At 50.7% G+C, this 12,921-nt stretch overlaps 1 protein-coding gene across 3 annotated transcripts in view; it reads right to left on the minus strand.

Moving 5' to 3' along the window:
• MYT1L (myelin transcription factor 1 like) overlaps positions 1–12,921 on the minus strand; it is a 134,819-nt gene that overhangs the window by 66,428 nt on the left and 55,470 nt on the right. For all 3 annotated transcript variants that reach the window (XM_061168841.1, XM_061168840.1, XM_061168842.1), the window contains exons 9-13: positions 12,650–12,861; positions 12,357–12,359; positions 5,283–5,527; positions 2,749–2,985; positions 877–998 (exon numbers count right to left, since the gene is read on the minus strand). In XM_061168841.1, coding sequence (XP_061024824.1) covers positions 877–998; positions 2,749–2,985; positions 5,283–5,527; positions 12,357–12,359; positions 12,650–12,861 — 819 coding nt within the window. The remainder of the gene's footprint in view (positions 1–876; positions 999–2,748; positions 2,986–5,282; positions 5,528–12,356; positions 12,360–12,649; positions 12,862–12,921) is intronic.

The following is a 12,921-nucleotide window of genomic DNA, read 5'->3' on the forward strand; positions in this document are numbered from 1 at the left end:
CTGTAAGACAGGGCGGAAGAGTCAGGTGAGTAGCCCCGAGGCCCAGCTTACGTTCCCGAACAAACACAACATAAAACTGAAATTAAAAAGTTGAATGCAGAAAAGCGATGGGGCAAGTGCTGTATATTGAATTTTGTTGGTATAATTAACTAATTCACGTTTACATAGAAATTTAAGGAAACATGTCTTTCCAGAAACTTTAAAAAATAAGATTCAAATATTTGTGCTCTTTTGTCTCAATGTTTGTAAGTCATTTTCCAAATTCAGGTAGTTTGTTTCAAAATAAAAGACATTATACAACACGTCAATTAGCATGCTTTTGAAGGTCAACATATAGCACTTAAAGGGGTGACACATAATTCAACGTTTGTACTTGGACAGCATTGTTGAGGTAAGCTGAAAACAATAAATTGAAAAGACAGAATCCACCATGAGAAAAATGAAGGCACACCTTCTATGTGAGGCGTAATTACCAGTCACATGACCACTCCCATCACACCTTGGTGTTGGACATCTGCCACCAAACAAAAACAAAAACAGCCAAAATAGTAAGTATGTTTCAAAAAAAAAAACTTGAAAAAAGTTTCATTGTTTCCAGTTTAGCTGCAATGTCTGCACGGGGATTTAAGCGCCCTGAAGAAAAGCTGCAAAATGCACGGGATTACATGGAAATGATGTCTCCATAGCACAGAGCATCGCTCAGAACAAGCGCGTCCACGGCTGGCCTCTCGCTCTACCCGACTGGCAGTTGGGGACATTTGTACGCTGCGCATGTCGCATGCTCAAACGGCAAGGCATATACAGACCCGGTTTAAAGATAAGCCAAAGAAAGGGAAGGTTCAGAAGAGTGATAATTTCACCTCACGTCATGCTTACGTTATCAAGTCCTTCTTGCTCTCCTTGCACTGGGGGTACTTGGGCTTGGGGCTCGGGATGGTCACCTCCCCCGGGTACCTTCTTTCTTCTAGAGCCTCCTGGAAGGGATCCAAGTCTTCCGGCTGCGGGCAAAACACAGCTTCAGGGCCACACCGATGACGGCTGGATACACAGACCAGAGGCTGCGTCCCCCCGGGGGGTGGCTGCCCTGAATTGTCCACCTCTCCCAACCTTACCCTTAAAGTCACGATGCACCCTCATCCTGAGGATGCAAACCCAACTTCGTTCAAAGAGTACCTCTGTCTCTGGGGGACTTTAATTTCTCATCACTTGCTCTAAATTCCTAAAATTAGGGTAACCTGTCAGTGGGCAAATTCAAATTCCTTATTCAAATTCCTGCAGCTGTACCGACAGGAGGGACAGATAAGCGGTCTGGCAGCCAGAGAGGTTGCTCAGCGGACCTTGCTCACCTGGGTTTAAGACCTACGGCACTTTATCCAACATCACTGGACAGAGCTTAAGCATTGTATCCAAAGATATTTTAGACTGGGGCTTCTAACAATCTTTGGTAAGTATTCTACACTACAGAAGTATTGTATGTGCTGTAAGTCCCAAGGCAAGGGAAGACCAGTTTAGACTGACACTGTGATTTTAGAATACTCTTAGGCAACATTTTTTTTTGTTTTTAAATAGAATGTACCTACTTTGGCTAATTGGGGCCCTTGCAGTAACCTAGAAGTTCCTACAGGTGGCGATGTTCAGTAAACGTGTTTCTTGAGTGCAAGGGTTTTCACTTGTGTGACACCTTATGACAGAAATACTGCTGTCCTTTTATGGGGGCTTAATTTTAATTAAAATAAATTCGAAGATTCAACTACCATGCCTTATTTGGTAGTAACGATTTAACACTGTAGGAGAAAAAAAATACCTTGGAATTTAGCTTGCCACTCAGATTCTATTCTCCTTTAAGATGCCTGGATACTTAAATCAGTTTGAAGAATAAACATAATAAGCTTTTGATGTAATGGCCTTATAAACAGGTGCCTTCCCTGCCAATTCCTACAAATAGCTAATGTTTCCCTTTTCTCCACCTCCCTGTTTCTGTAAGATGCTATTGCTTGGATGGTCGTCTCCCTATTGTGTTCAAAAAGAATTTTCATTTTTCAGAGAATAAAGAAGATGTCATAATTTTCAGAGTTGAGCACTGGAGGAAAAGTCAGTCTAATAAAGACCATTTTTTTTCATTTATTTTCTTAGCCTAAAGGATAACTATTTTAATGATCTGAATTTGAAAATTGTAACTACTTCAAAAATATGTCCTTGACATAGGTGTTTTGGTAGTATTATAGTCAACAAAGATTCAGGTGACTGTACTAAAATGATTTGTTCTAGGCTGGGGTAGGTAGGCTCTTCTGCGTATTTTAGGTTTCTTAGAGAACAGACCCTGTCCTTTGCTTCAATGAGCCAGCTAATTAATCGCACAGAATTAATCATTTTAAGTATTTAAGAGTCTCATTATAATTCCCTACCTGCAAGGAAAACCCTGCATTCTATCAATTTATCACCCAGAAAAAATGAACTGCTGTTTACACATTTTCCTACAGAAATCGTTTGCAACAAAACACACGTGTTAGAAAATAAAATTCATCATTTAAAGGAGGCAATGGTTTGTTTCACTCTGATCAGGGTTAGTGCCAAATCTCTCCTGGGTCAACCAAAAGTGTCTTCTAAGCCCTAGTCAGCTAAAGGTCATTTTTCAAGACGAAAGACATTTTCTGTTAAGGCGTGTGCCAAGGGCATTTTCCCTCAGTGGTGCCAACTTCACATGCTGAGTGGACGGGGTAGGGGGGGCAGTCAGTGAAAAGGACATACAGTAATCTCTTTGGGCTCATCCTCATCTATCCTCCGGGGCTTCATTTTGGTGTAGTCCACGGGCAAGTCCCAGCAGTCTCCCTCGCTCAGCTGGAAACACCGGCTGTTCATCACCGCCTGCTGCTGGGGGGACATGGGCTCCAGGGGCGTCAGGATGGGGCAGCAGCCCTCTCGCGGCCGCTGCTTGTTCATGCTCAGGTCCAGGGTCCCGTTCTCATCCACCTCCATGTCAGGGTTCTGCGGGACAGAAGGACACAGGGACCATGAGAATCCATCCCCCAGACCACAGCCCTGCCTTCCGCCAGGACACAGTTCAAACTGGAAACTGCTCACTGCAGTCTCACGTGTATAAGTGCCCAAGGCGAGCGCACGTGGACCCCCATCTGCCTTGCTCCCCACGCGCAGCTGGGAAATTGGCTGGCAGAGGCATGCACGCATCCGTCTATTATCTACTAATCACCTATCAGTCTCTCATTCTCTTGTCTCTTATCGACTATCTATCATCTCTCTATCACTTACCTATCAGAGATCTATATGTTTTCTTCCTAATACATTTCTGCTTTATGAAATAAGCCTGGCCAGAAGAAAAACAAGTGCCTAATTTCAATTCTATCCCAGTTCAAAGACCTCTTAAGAGATCAGAAATGTATGTGTGTGTATGTGTACAGATTATACATAAATACCTAAAAATGTATATATACTTAGAATTCTCCTTTAGTTTCACTGATGCTAATACTCCAAGACTTGGAGTGGAGGAAAACACAAGAATTTAGAAGAATGGAGGAGAGGAACTAGAATTTACTTTCTTTTTTTTTTTTTTTCCATTTTTTGGACAAATATTTATTTGTTTATTTATCAGGCACAGGCTCTGGGTATATAGTAGGAAACCAAACCAAACAAAAATCCCCACATAAAATTTACTTTCTAATACAAAACCTATGATGGAGAGAGACTTTTCCATTTTAAGCAGGAAGATGTGCAATCACAGCGCAACACACCACTGCTGCAGTGATCACGGCTGACCTGCTCTATGGTTCAGCAAACCTGCAATTTCGTCAACCAGCTTTAGAAAAAACGAAGAGGTACAGGGTGTTTTGTTTTTTTTTTTTTTTTTAATGATGCTTTAAACAGATCAAGAATTCCTCAGAGCCTGCCTCTCAGGACGAGGGAGAGAAGGAAGGGCAGATGGAGGACAGAGTAAGAAAAATCAAAATACCCCCGACAATCCTCCATTTTTTTTTTTTTCCCCCAGAGAGTTACACTCTCTTGAGCAATTTGATTTCAGAGCTGGCGTGAAACCTGCTGCCTACTCAGATGTCTAGCAGCTCTTTCCTCTGAATGTAATAGCAGAGGGAAGATGCTTGGAATGAAAACCCCATCCTTTGGGCTCTTACCTTGATAAATTATAGCATATTATTCTGCCTGAACTCTTCTTGTCAAAGTGCACTCCTGGTTTCCAGCTTTCATACTAACTTAGCCTTCATCGTGTTGGATTATAATTCTGTCTGTCTTAGTTTAAATTTAACAAAGTGAAAAAAACTGGAAGGGGTTACTGTCTTTTTTTTTCCCCCCTTAAACAGAATCTCCTCCATGCCAGCCTCGCATTTTAGCAGCCCTGATCTCCACGGAAACTGCATGCCCCTGACACTCCTCCAAACTCTAGGAATAAAAATACTAACAGAGAAGAAAGCATTTGCAAAACATAAGATTACTGACCTTTCTCCATTCATACAAATTACACTTATTTCTAACAACTAGGGTCAGTGCTGTGCGCTCAGGCGCACGCCCAGCTGCACTAGGCGACGGAGGGACCCTTTGTTCTGGAGAGGAGGCGCGGGCCGGCGTGCCGCTCACGGGCCCGGGAGCACGAGGCGCCCGCGCCGCCTGCGTCGCCTGCCCCCTAGTGGTCTCGCCGGGCAGGCCTGCGCGCTGCGGCGGCCGCACGGCGCCCTCTCTTGCCAGGAGCCCCCTGACGAGGAACCGCCCTAAGTATTGCTCACCGTTTTGGCATCTATGCTGTTTTGAACTAATGGAAGCCGGCTGTAATTGCCTGGCTGGGAACCCGTGGGGAAACGGGATTTCTGCACTTTCTTTGTTCCCCAGGGCTGGGCGGGAGGGAGCAGTCCCGCGTTTCATCTGACCGCGGCGCGGCCCACCCTCCTCTGCTTAAGGTCCAGGGCGCACGGCTCCTCGAGCTTCCTATTCTCTGTGCAGCTCGGAACCGCCAGGAGGGGAGCGTGGTGTCCTTCTGTTTCCAGAAGTGACTCCGGGTCCCAAATGGACACGTTAATCTAGAAGACCGGACGATTTCTCCTGGTCTGGAAAGTGCGTCCCCAGGACCCCGCGCTGTCAGGCCGCCTCCGAGCAGAGCCCGGGGGGCGCACGCTGTGCGCCGGCCCCTGCGAGGGAGGCGCCTGCGGGACCGCCGGGCCGAGGCCGCCGGGCGCGGGCGGCGGCGGTGGGGACGCGCCGAGGCCCCGCCCCCGCCCGCGGCCCCGCCCCCGGCCCCCGCCAGGGGCGCCGGCGGGCCGTACCCGCGCGGCGCACAGGTCCTGCGGCTTGGTGGACAGGTTCTGCGGCATCTCGCGGCAGCGCGTGGACAGGTTGAGGATGGCCGTGGCCGCCATGTGCGCCGCCTCCATGTCGTGCGTGTAGTCGAAGCTGCTCTTGCTGCACGTGCTGCTGGCGCTGCTGCCGCCGCCGCAGCTCAGGTTGCTGCTGGGCGCGTACGTGCTGGCGGCGCTGCTGCTAGGGCTGGCGTCCTTGCAGTACCGCTTCGCTGGGGAGACAGGGGACGGGGATGACTCGGGGCCCTCGCCCGGGGCCACGGCCACAGAAGAGCCGCCCGCGCCGCCCGCCCGCCCGCCCTGGGCGCCCACGCCAGCGCGCAGGTACCCGGGGGACGCGGCGCCCGCCGACCCGCTGACTCCCGAACGAGGAAAGTCTGGCTTTCCCCCCGTTTTGCCTTTTTTCACATGGTGTATGTTTGGACGGGCGGAGCTGGGGACCAGCGGGAAGAGCGCCTGTGGCTCTCAAGCAGGAGGCCGGGGGCGCATTGCGTAACCATTAAAGGCGCGCTCCCGGTCAGGGAGCGGCCACCAAGATGTGGGGAGCGACTGGCCGCACCAGCCTGATCACCGCCGGAGGGAGGCTCCCCTTATGACCGGTCATCTGCTCGCCGGGGTGACGGGGACCCTGTCGACCCCTCATCCCGCTAGAGACCGGATGATCCGTCCGGCCGCGAGGGGCCACAGTGGCCATTTGGGGCTCACTGTCCTGTGCAGGTGACCCAGCTGAACAGGTAGGGCCTCTGCGGGCCTGCGGGCACCTGCGCTTTGGGGAGTGGCGTTCCAGTCAGGGTGCAGGCCAGACCACGACAGAAACCCCTTCCCTCTGTGATTCTAATAAAGAGCCACCCCGGGGGAGGGCCAGTGACGGGGAGAGGACCGCACACACGTGTGGACTCACATAAGCCAAGGCAAATGCCCAGGCGTTCAGGGACGGGCAGACACCCGTGTGCCGCCCGCAGCCCCGCCCTTCGTGCAGGAACGACCCTCCTCCACACGCCCCGGCTCCGCTTCCCAGGTCCTTCTGAACAGCCAGCCTCCCCAACAGTCCAACAGGCCCTCAAGAGCAAGCGTGGTTTCTAGGGCTGTTCACAACCTCCTTTGACACAAGGACGGGAAGACGATTGCTGGATGATTGATTAGGATGGGCCCTGGTCGTTAAAGGCACAGGATGCCCTTTGCTTAGGGGTCAGCAGCTCACCTGACCCTGCAGAGGGAGGAACTGCTCTGAGGGGAGAGCCTGCAGGGAGCCAGGAGACCCCTCTGCAGCACCGGGACCCCTCGGCAAGCCACCCTTTCGTGCGGCACAGGCGTCTCAGCACCTCCTTCCTGCCCACTCAGGTATGGTCCGGAAGTGAGCACAGCCTCACAGACATCACCGTTGGTCATCACAGCACCACCAAGAACTACCCCAAAGCACCCTATTCCTATACAAGTGATAGAAGAGCTAAGCTTTCACTATTGATACCTTTTGACCTTGGACGGAAGACTGAGCTTTCCTGACATCAAGGATGTGGCTTGGCAATGCTCTGAGCGCACGGCGGCCTCAGGGAAGTTGTCGCCTTGTCGCTGCCCCTCGCACGGACCCGGAGGTCGCTTCCACACCCTCAAACCCGCCCAACGCGAAGAGTAACTCGTAAGGGAGTTACTTCTGTTCTGCTAATCAGAGTCAGCTGAGCCCTGAGGACCCATCCTCACACTGTCCATGTGTCTGTCCTTCCCTCCTCTCTCCTCCATGAAAGCATCACGTCAAAGCAGCAGCCAGAGCAGTGGGGAGACGGGGGTCTCACGTCTGAGCAGAGACCGGGGTGCCGGGGGTGGCGTGCAGGGGGACCTGCCCACTGGGTTCTGTAAACCAGGGGCAGCAAGGCCACTCCACAGCTCACAAGACTCTCCAAATTGACTAAAGTTTGCGGCTTTACATCGTTTACAATTTTGTTATAAAAATAGGAATATAAAAACTGTGGGAGAAATGATCTAACACTTATGAGGGATTTTTTTCCCCTAGTGAGGGCTAGACACTGGGTCGGTAAAAGAAATGTGGTCCACATAAATAAGGAAAAAGTTTTGTTCTGAAATGAAGGAATTTCAGTTCCTAAAGCAAAGCAAACAGGACACGTGTGTCTACGCAGCAAGTTGCAGCAAAGTTCTGGAAAGTGCCTCTACTTTACCAAACGTTTAAATCAAAAGATTCTACTTCCCCTGGATTACGCTGAGTTGATGGGACTCGTCCCGAATTTTAGCAGGTGATGGAACTCTGGACAATTTATTGATGGGCCTGTCAGCTCACACGACCCAGGAGGAAAGTGAGGACAGCATTCATTTCACAAGCATCCTTTCACTAAGGGCCATCAATCATGTACTACTTTGTTCCAAATGAAAATGAGTCTCTATACTTCAAATCTCTGGTAAAGAAGGTCTTTGGTTTTAATAATTATCGCCTGTTTGTAAGATATTTACGAAACCGTTAGTGTCAGTAATTTTTATGACCTGTCACAGTTTCTGGGGCTCATGGCGTGGACACCATGGGGCACCGCAGAGCAGTGGGGCGTTGGAAGGCCGTTGCTGCTCTTACCACCTCCTGCCCAGAACTGAGGAAGCCCCCCACCCTTGAACAAAGTCAAAACGCACTTTCTTTTTCTTTCCACGCACAGAGCTATTTTCAATCAAAGCTTTTTCCGATCAATCCGCAGACAAAATGTGTTAACTGTCCCCCCAGACACCAGCACGTCACTGAACTCATGCGATGGAACTGCTTTCCTTTAGAACGACACCCTTGCACTTACAGCGTCAGAGGTCCTCCCGACCTTACACCGTATTGAGAGATACCTCTTCAGGTACCCTGCCCTCTCGTGCAGGAAAAAGAAAAGCGACATGGGATTTATAGCGACGAAATACGACAAATGAGAAAAACGAAACAACCACCTTCCACCTTATTAATCTACTCTGCCTGTAAGAGTCTTACTAAGTGCGTGTGTCTCACTTTCTTCTGAAATAACATTTCCTGTAGGGAGTAGATAACTGTGTCCTTCCAATCTGAATTTCCACGAAAAGCAGACAAAACCGAATACAGCCCAGAGATGTGCCTCCCGAGGATTTGCGCTACCAGCTGGGGCCTGGCCCCGTTAGGTCTGGCTGGACTCAGGGGTCCACGCCGCGTAACTTGTAGCAGCGACTCCTAGTCTTTACTTGGGTCCACGGCTGTGCTTTCCCGTAAGTAAACTGAGATACAGATGCAGAGTCCTAAGCAGAATAAAAGCCGCTTCTTCGTGAGAATGTCCTGTTCGGTGACCCCGAAGGCAGTTTGCTCACGCGGTTTATCGTGTCTAATCAGAGTCCGGATTCGTGGTTGGTCTCGCACGCGCTCGCTGGCTGAGTGTTCTCTGCACTCTCCTGTCTGCCCTGCTGGCACCGGCCTGTGGGGTTCGGGGCTGACCCTCAGGACCGTGGGCCCCAGAGCTGCAGGGGCGGGCCTGCGCCCCTTATTCTGCACAGGCAGCTCTAAGGAGGTTGGGAGGAGGCCGCTGAGTGCAGGCGGGCGTCTGTCCGAGAGATCTGGCTGGGGGAGAAGCTTCTGGAAGCAGAGGTGAATGTGGGAGAGCATGGAGCAGGAGAACGGGGGCGGGAGGGCAGGTATTCCCAGGAGAAGCTGGCCTGGTGGCAGGGGGTGGGGGAGGGCGGGAGGCCCAGCCCGGAGGATGGGTCCTGGGGCCCTGGAGGGCCAGCCCGGGCCACCTAGTGATGAGGCCTGGACCAGGGGAGGGCAGACAATGGTGGGCGCGGTGGGCATATCAGAGACAAGGCTTTGGAGGAGCAGAGGGGGCTTCAAAGATGATCAAGAGTGTTGAGCTCAGGAGAATTTAGAAGCTGGGAATAACGAAGAGGGGCTCACGAGAGGGGCCCGTTCAGGGCTGGGAACTTCTAGGTTTTAAACAAAGCCTAAGGGTGGTGATAAATTGCCCAGAGACACAGCGGAGATGGCTTAGACCCGCCCGGAAAATTCTTCTGTGAAGGGCCTGGCAGCAGTCGAGCCTTGGCGGCCACAGGGTCTCTGCCGGGACCGCACACCCGGCTGTCGTCCTGGGAAACAGCCACCGGCCATACGGGTGAGGTGGCCCTGCGCCAGTAAAACTGCTCTGAACACTGAGATTCTAATTCTCCTTCTTTTGTTGTTTTCCATCTGTTTTAAAATGGAAGGGCCATTCTTAGCTCACCATAAAACACAGACATGGGGGGAGAGGCGGGGGAGGTGCCGGCTTGGCGCTCCCAGGGGGCAGGGGCTGCCGGCCTCCCTTGGGCATCACCTCCTGCCCACGTGTCTGTGTCCTCCTCCCCGAGGCAGGCGACCTGAAGCTGTCTCCACGCCGCCTCAGGGTCCCCCTGTCCCTCCTCTCGTGCATCTAAAGTTCAGCCTCACCAGCCTGCTGGCAGCTCCCGCTCACCTGTGGGTTTCCTGCCCTCTAGTAATTTCCACTCAAGCTTCATGACCAAGTTTAAAATTTGCCACTTTGGTAAAGCTCATGCTAATTCCTCCAGGCAGAATGGACGCCTTGCTTCACTGTGCCTGAGTACATGTTTCACTGTCTTCTCTTTACCCACAATCTCTTCCTTGAAACTTGTTATAGAGAAAGAAAGAAGAGAGAGATGATGGATAGATGGATGATGGATAGATAGGTGGGCCCATGGATGGAGGGATGGATGGAGGGAGGGATGGAGGAATGGGTGGTGGATGGATGGAGAGAGGGATGGTGGATGGATGGATGGAGGGATGGTGGATGGATGGATGGAGGGATGGTGGATGGATGGATGGAGGGATGGTGGATGGATGGATGGAGGGATGGATAGGTGGGCGGGTGGACGGATGGAGGGATAGATCTATAGACAGGTGGATAGACAGACAGGTAGATGAGACAGACAGATAGCAACTATTGAGTGTCTGGAAGAATGCAGGTGGATAAATCAATGTTTGCTGAGTGTTTTTGATCACAGTTGGTGGAAGCTGAGGGATGACACCCAAAGCCTGAGGCAAGGGTCCTGCTTTTCTATCCCACTGTGCACGTCCAGGCCCTGCTCCTCACTCCCAGACATTATGCTCCCCTGCCCCACAGGAGGCTCATTTCACTGTTTTTCTTTGGGAGCAATGGCCCAGTTCACTGTGCACCTGAGGCAAGCCTTGGGGACAGCCCTCTGGGGGGTGACTGCAGACACTGGTCACTCTGTGGTTGTCCACTGCCTGTCACCCGGGCACAGGGATGGCTCTCCCCAGCTCACACCCCCCAAGAAACCTAAGCCTACCCATCTCATCCTTAGTGGGCGCTTCCCTTGTTGTTTTGACTGTGGATCTTGTGGAAGAGGAATGGAGTTGTCTGTTTTCTTCTCAGTAGATTGTCGTAAAGGCTGACTTTCCCTTTTTCTTAGTTTCTCGAAGATCTAGCATTGAAGTTTCTGTTCTGTGTTCTTGTTTATTTGTGGGTCACCTGAAGAGCAGGGCTCTGCCCATTTCCAACAACAGGTGTTTTTTCCGGGGGTGAGAATTGATGCCAGTGATACTAACATGCGTGAGTTCCCCTCTTTAGCCTTGTCTGCTGAGCTTCGCGACAGCTGCACGCGGCCAGCAGGCGGGGAACGATCGCTACCTCTGCTCTTGAGGAAACTACCACACAGGAAGATTAATGTATCTAATACCACATGGCTCCTAAATGGGAGAGCTGAGGAAGCGCACTGGGACCAGACACGTGCCCTCCTGGTCACGACTTCACCCAGATCCAGCCAGAGCAACGGGGTGAAGGAAATCGGGTCTCACAGGACAACAACAACAAGACATGTATGTAGCAATGACACCTGGCGAAAGTGCCCACTACACTTTGATCACTACAAAATGTCAGTGAACTGGGAATCCTACAAGCACAATCCTTAATTATGTGGATTCAAATTCTTTTGATCCCTCATTTGCAATCGAATGAAGTTATAACAAAGCCTGAAATTGGCAAATTGTTATTACAAAAAACCCAAATTATTTTCTGTTATACCCTAAGCCACTCCCTTTTCCCACTTCCATCCTTGTTCCTATATATTTAGAATTGATACATGCAAGGGTAATCAATCTGAGATACATCAAAGAAATATTACATTTCATTCACCATACAAATTAATTGTTATTAAGGCAAAGAATGACTAAAATAATGTAGAATTGTAAAAAGGTTTTGGAACTCCCCAAGCATTCAATTTAAATTTTTTTTTTTTTTTGAGTGTTGTGATTTTAATTAAATATCTTTTTCAGAGAGCAGCTCCGAGATCTTTCAAACCCTCTCCCCTCACCTCTGCTGGTGAACACCAAGATGAGACTCCTGAATCACCCAACTCATACAACCCACATCCCCACTGGTAAAATCTGCCAACTAAGTCCATATATCCTAGGATTTAAAGTAGAAGCGTGGTTAGATAAATAAGTAAAATCACAGAAATGCAGTCTTCCCCTCTGTGCTTCAACTACTTACCAAGTTAGCTCTGTGATGAAATGAGACCTAGTCTGTTTAGAGTTTACACCCCAGTAGTGGGTTCACATATGCATGAGTTAAAGTAAACGATCTTGTCCCGTGAAGCACGCAGTGTTTATCTGTTTCATGGGTTCTATTTTCGTAGTGGCAGCTACAAGTGAGGCCAGTGACAAAGTTACAAAGCCAGGACAGGGGGCTCCCCAGGGCCCACACCTGGGTCCGAGCCCGCTGGAAGGAGGCTGGTGGGACCCGCGGGAGTTGTGTACCCCTGGCTGCATGTTAGAATCACTGGCTGACTTTTTAAAAATGCTGCACACAGGGAATACCTCCAGGGAGTCTGATTTACTTGGTCTGGGGTGCAGCCCTGGGCATGAGAATTTAAAAAGTCTCCCCAGATGAATGCGACGTGCATCCCAGCTTGAGAACAGGGAGGGAACACAGAGCTTCTCATGAAATCCAAGAGCCCTGGGCAGCTACCCCCGGCTCTCCTGGTTTTGTCTGTGTTGGGGCATCTATTAAAGGAAGTTAGTAAAGATGAGGACACCATCTCAGCAGCAGCATGAAGCAGACGAGCCCATGGCTGTCTGCCCCTATGTCCTGCCAGCAGCCGGTTGCTCTGCTCTGGGGATAATGGGGGAAGGGCATCGCCCTCCCTCCCCCAGGGCCTGCTCTCCCACACCTGGGGCTGAAGGAACCAGCCTAGGCTGCCGGCGTGCTTTCCTTGCTGCCCATCAAGTGACCCCCATGCTCCAGCAGTTTGTAGGAAATGGATATACACAATAACAACATTATCAACGGCAAGCGTGACTCTCATGTATAAGAGGGTGCACCTCCTACCATCATATCCTTTGGGGGATATATCCCTGGTTTGCACCTTGGGAGCTATGGCCCGCTTGCCATAAGTATGGCTGTCGTAACTGTTGTATTCAAACGAGGTCTTGGAATATTTCTCCAGCTCTTTGGCCAAGTTGGAGCGAGGCGTGGTGGTGGGGACGCTGTTTCTGTAGCCGTAGTGAGGGATCTCGAGCTGCTTTACGAAGCACATGGGCCTGGAAGCAAAAAGAGACAGTGCACAGCTGGCTTTCTCATGGCTGCGCATGAGACACGGC

The sequence above is a fragment of the Eubalaena glacialis genome, chromosome 14 (assembly GCF_028564815.1).
Source record: "Eubalaena glacialis isolate mEubGla1 chromosome 14, mEubGla1.1.hap2.+ XY, whole genome shotgun sequence".
In the NCBI taxonomy this organism is placed as follows: Eukaryota; Metazoa; Chordata; class Mammalia; order Artiodactyla; family Balaenidae; genus Eubalaena; species Eubalaena glacialis.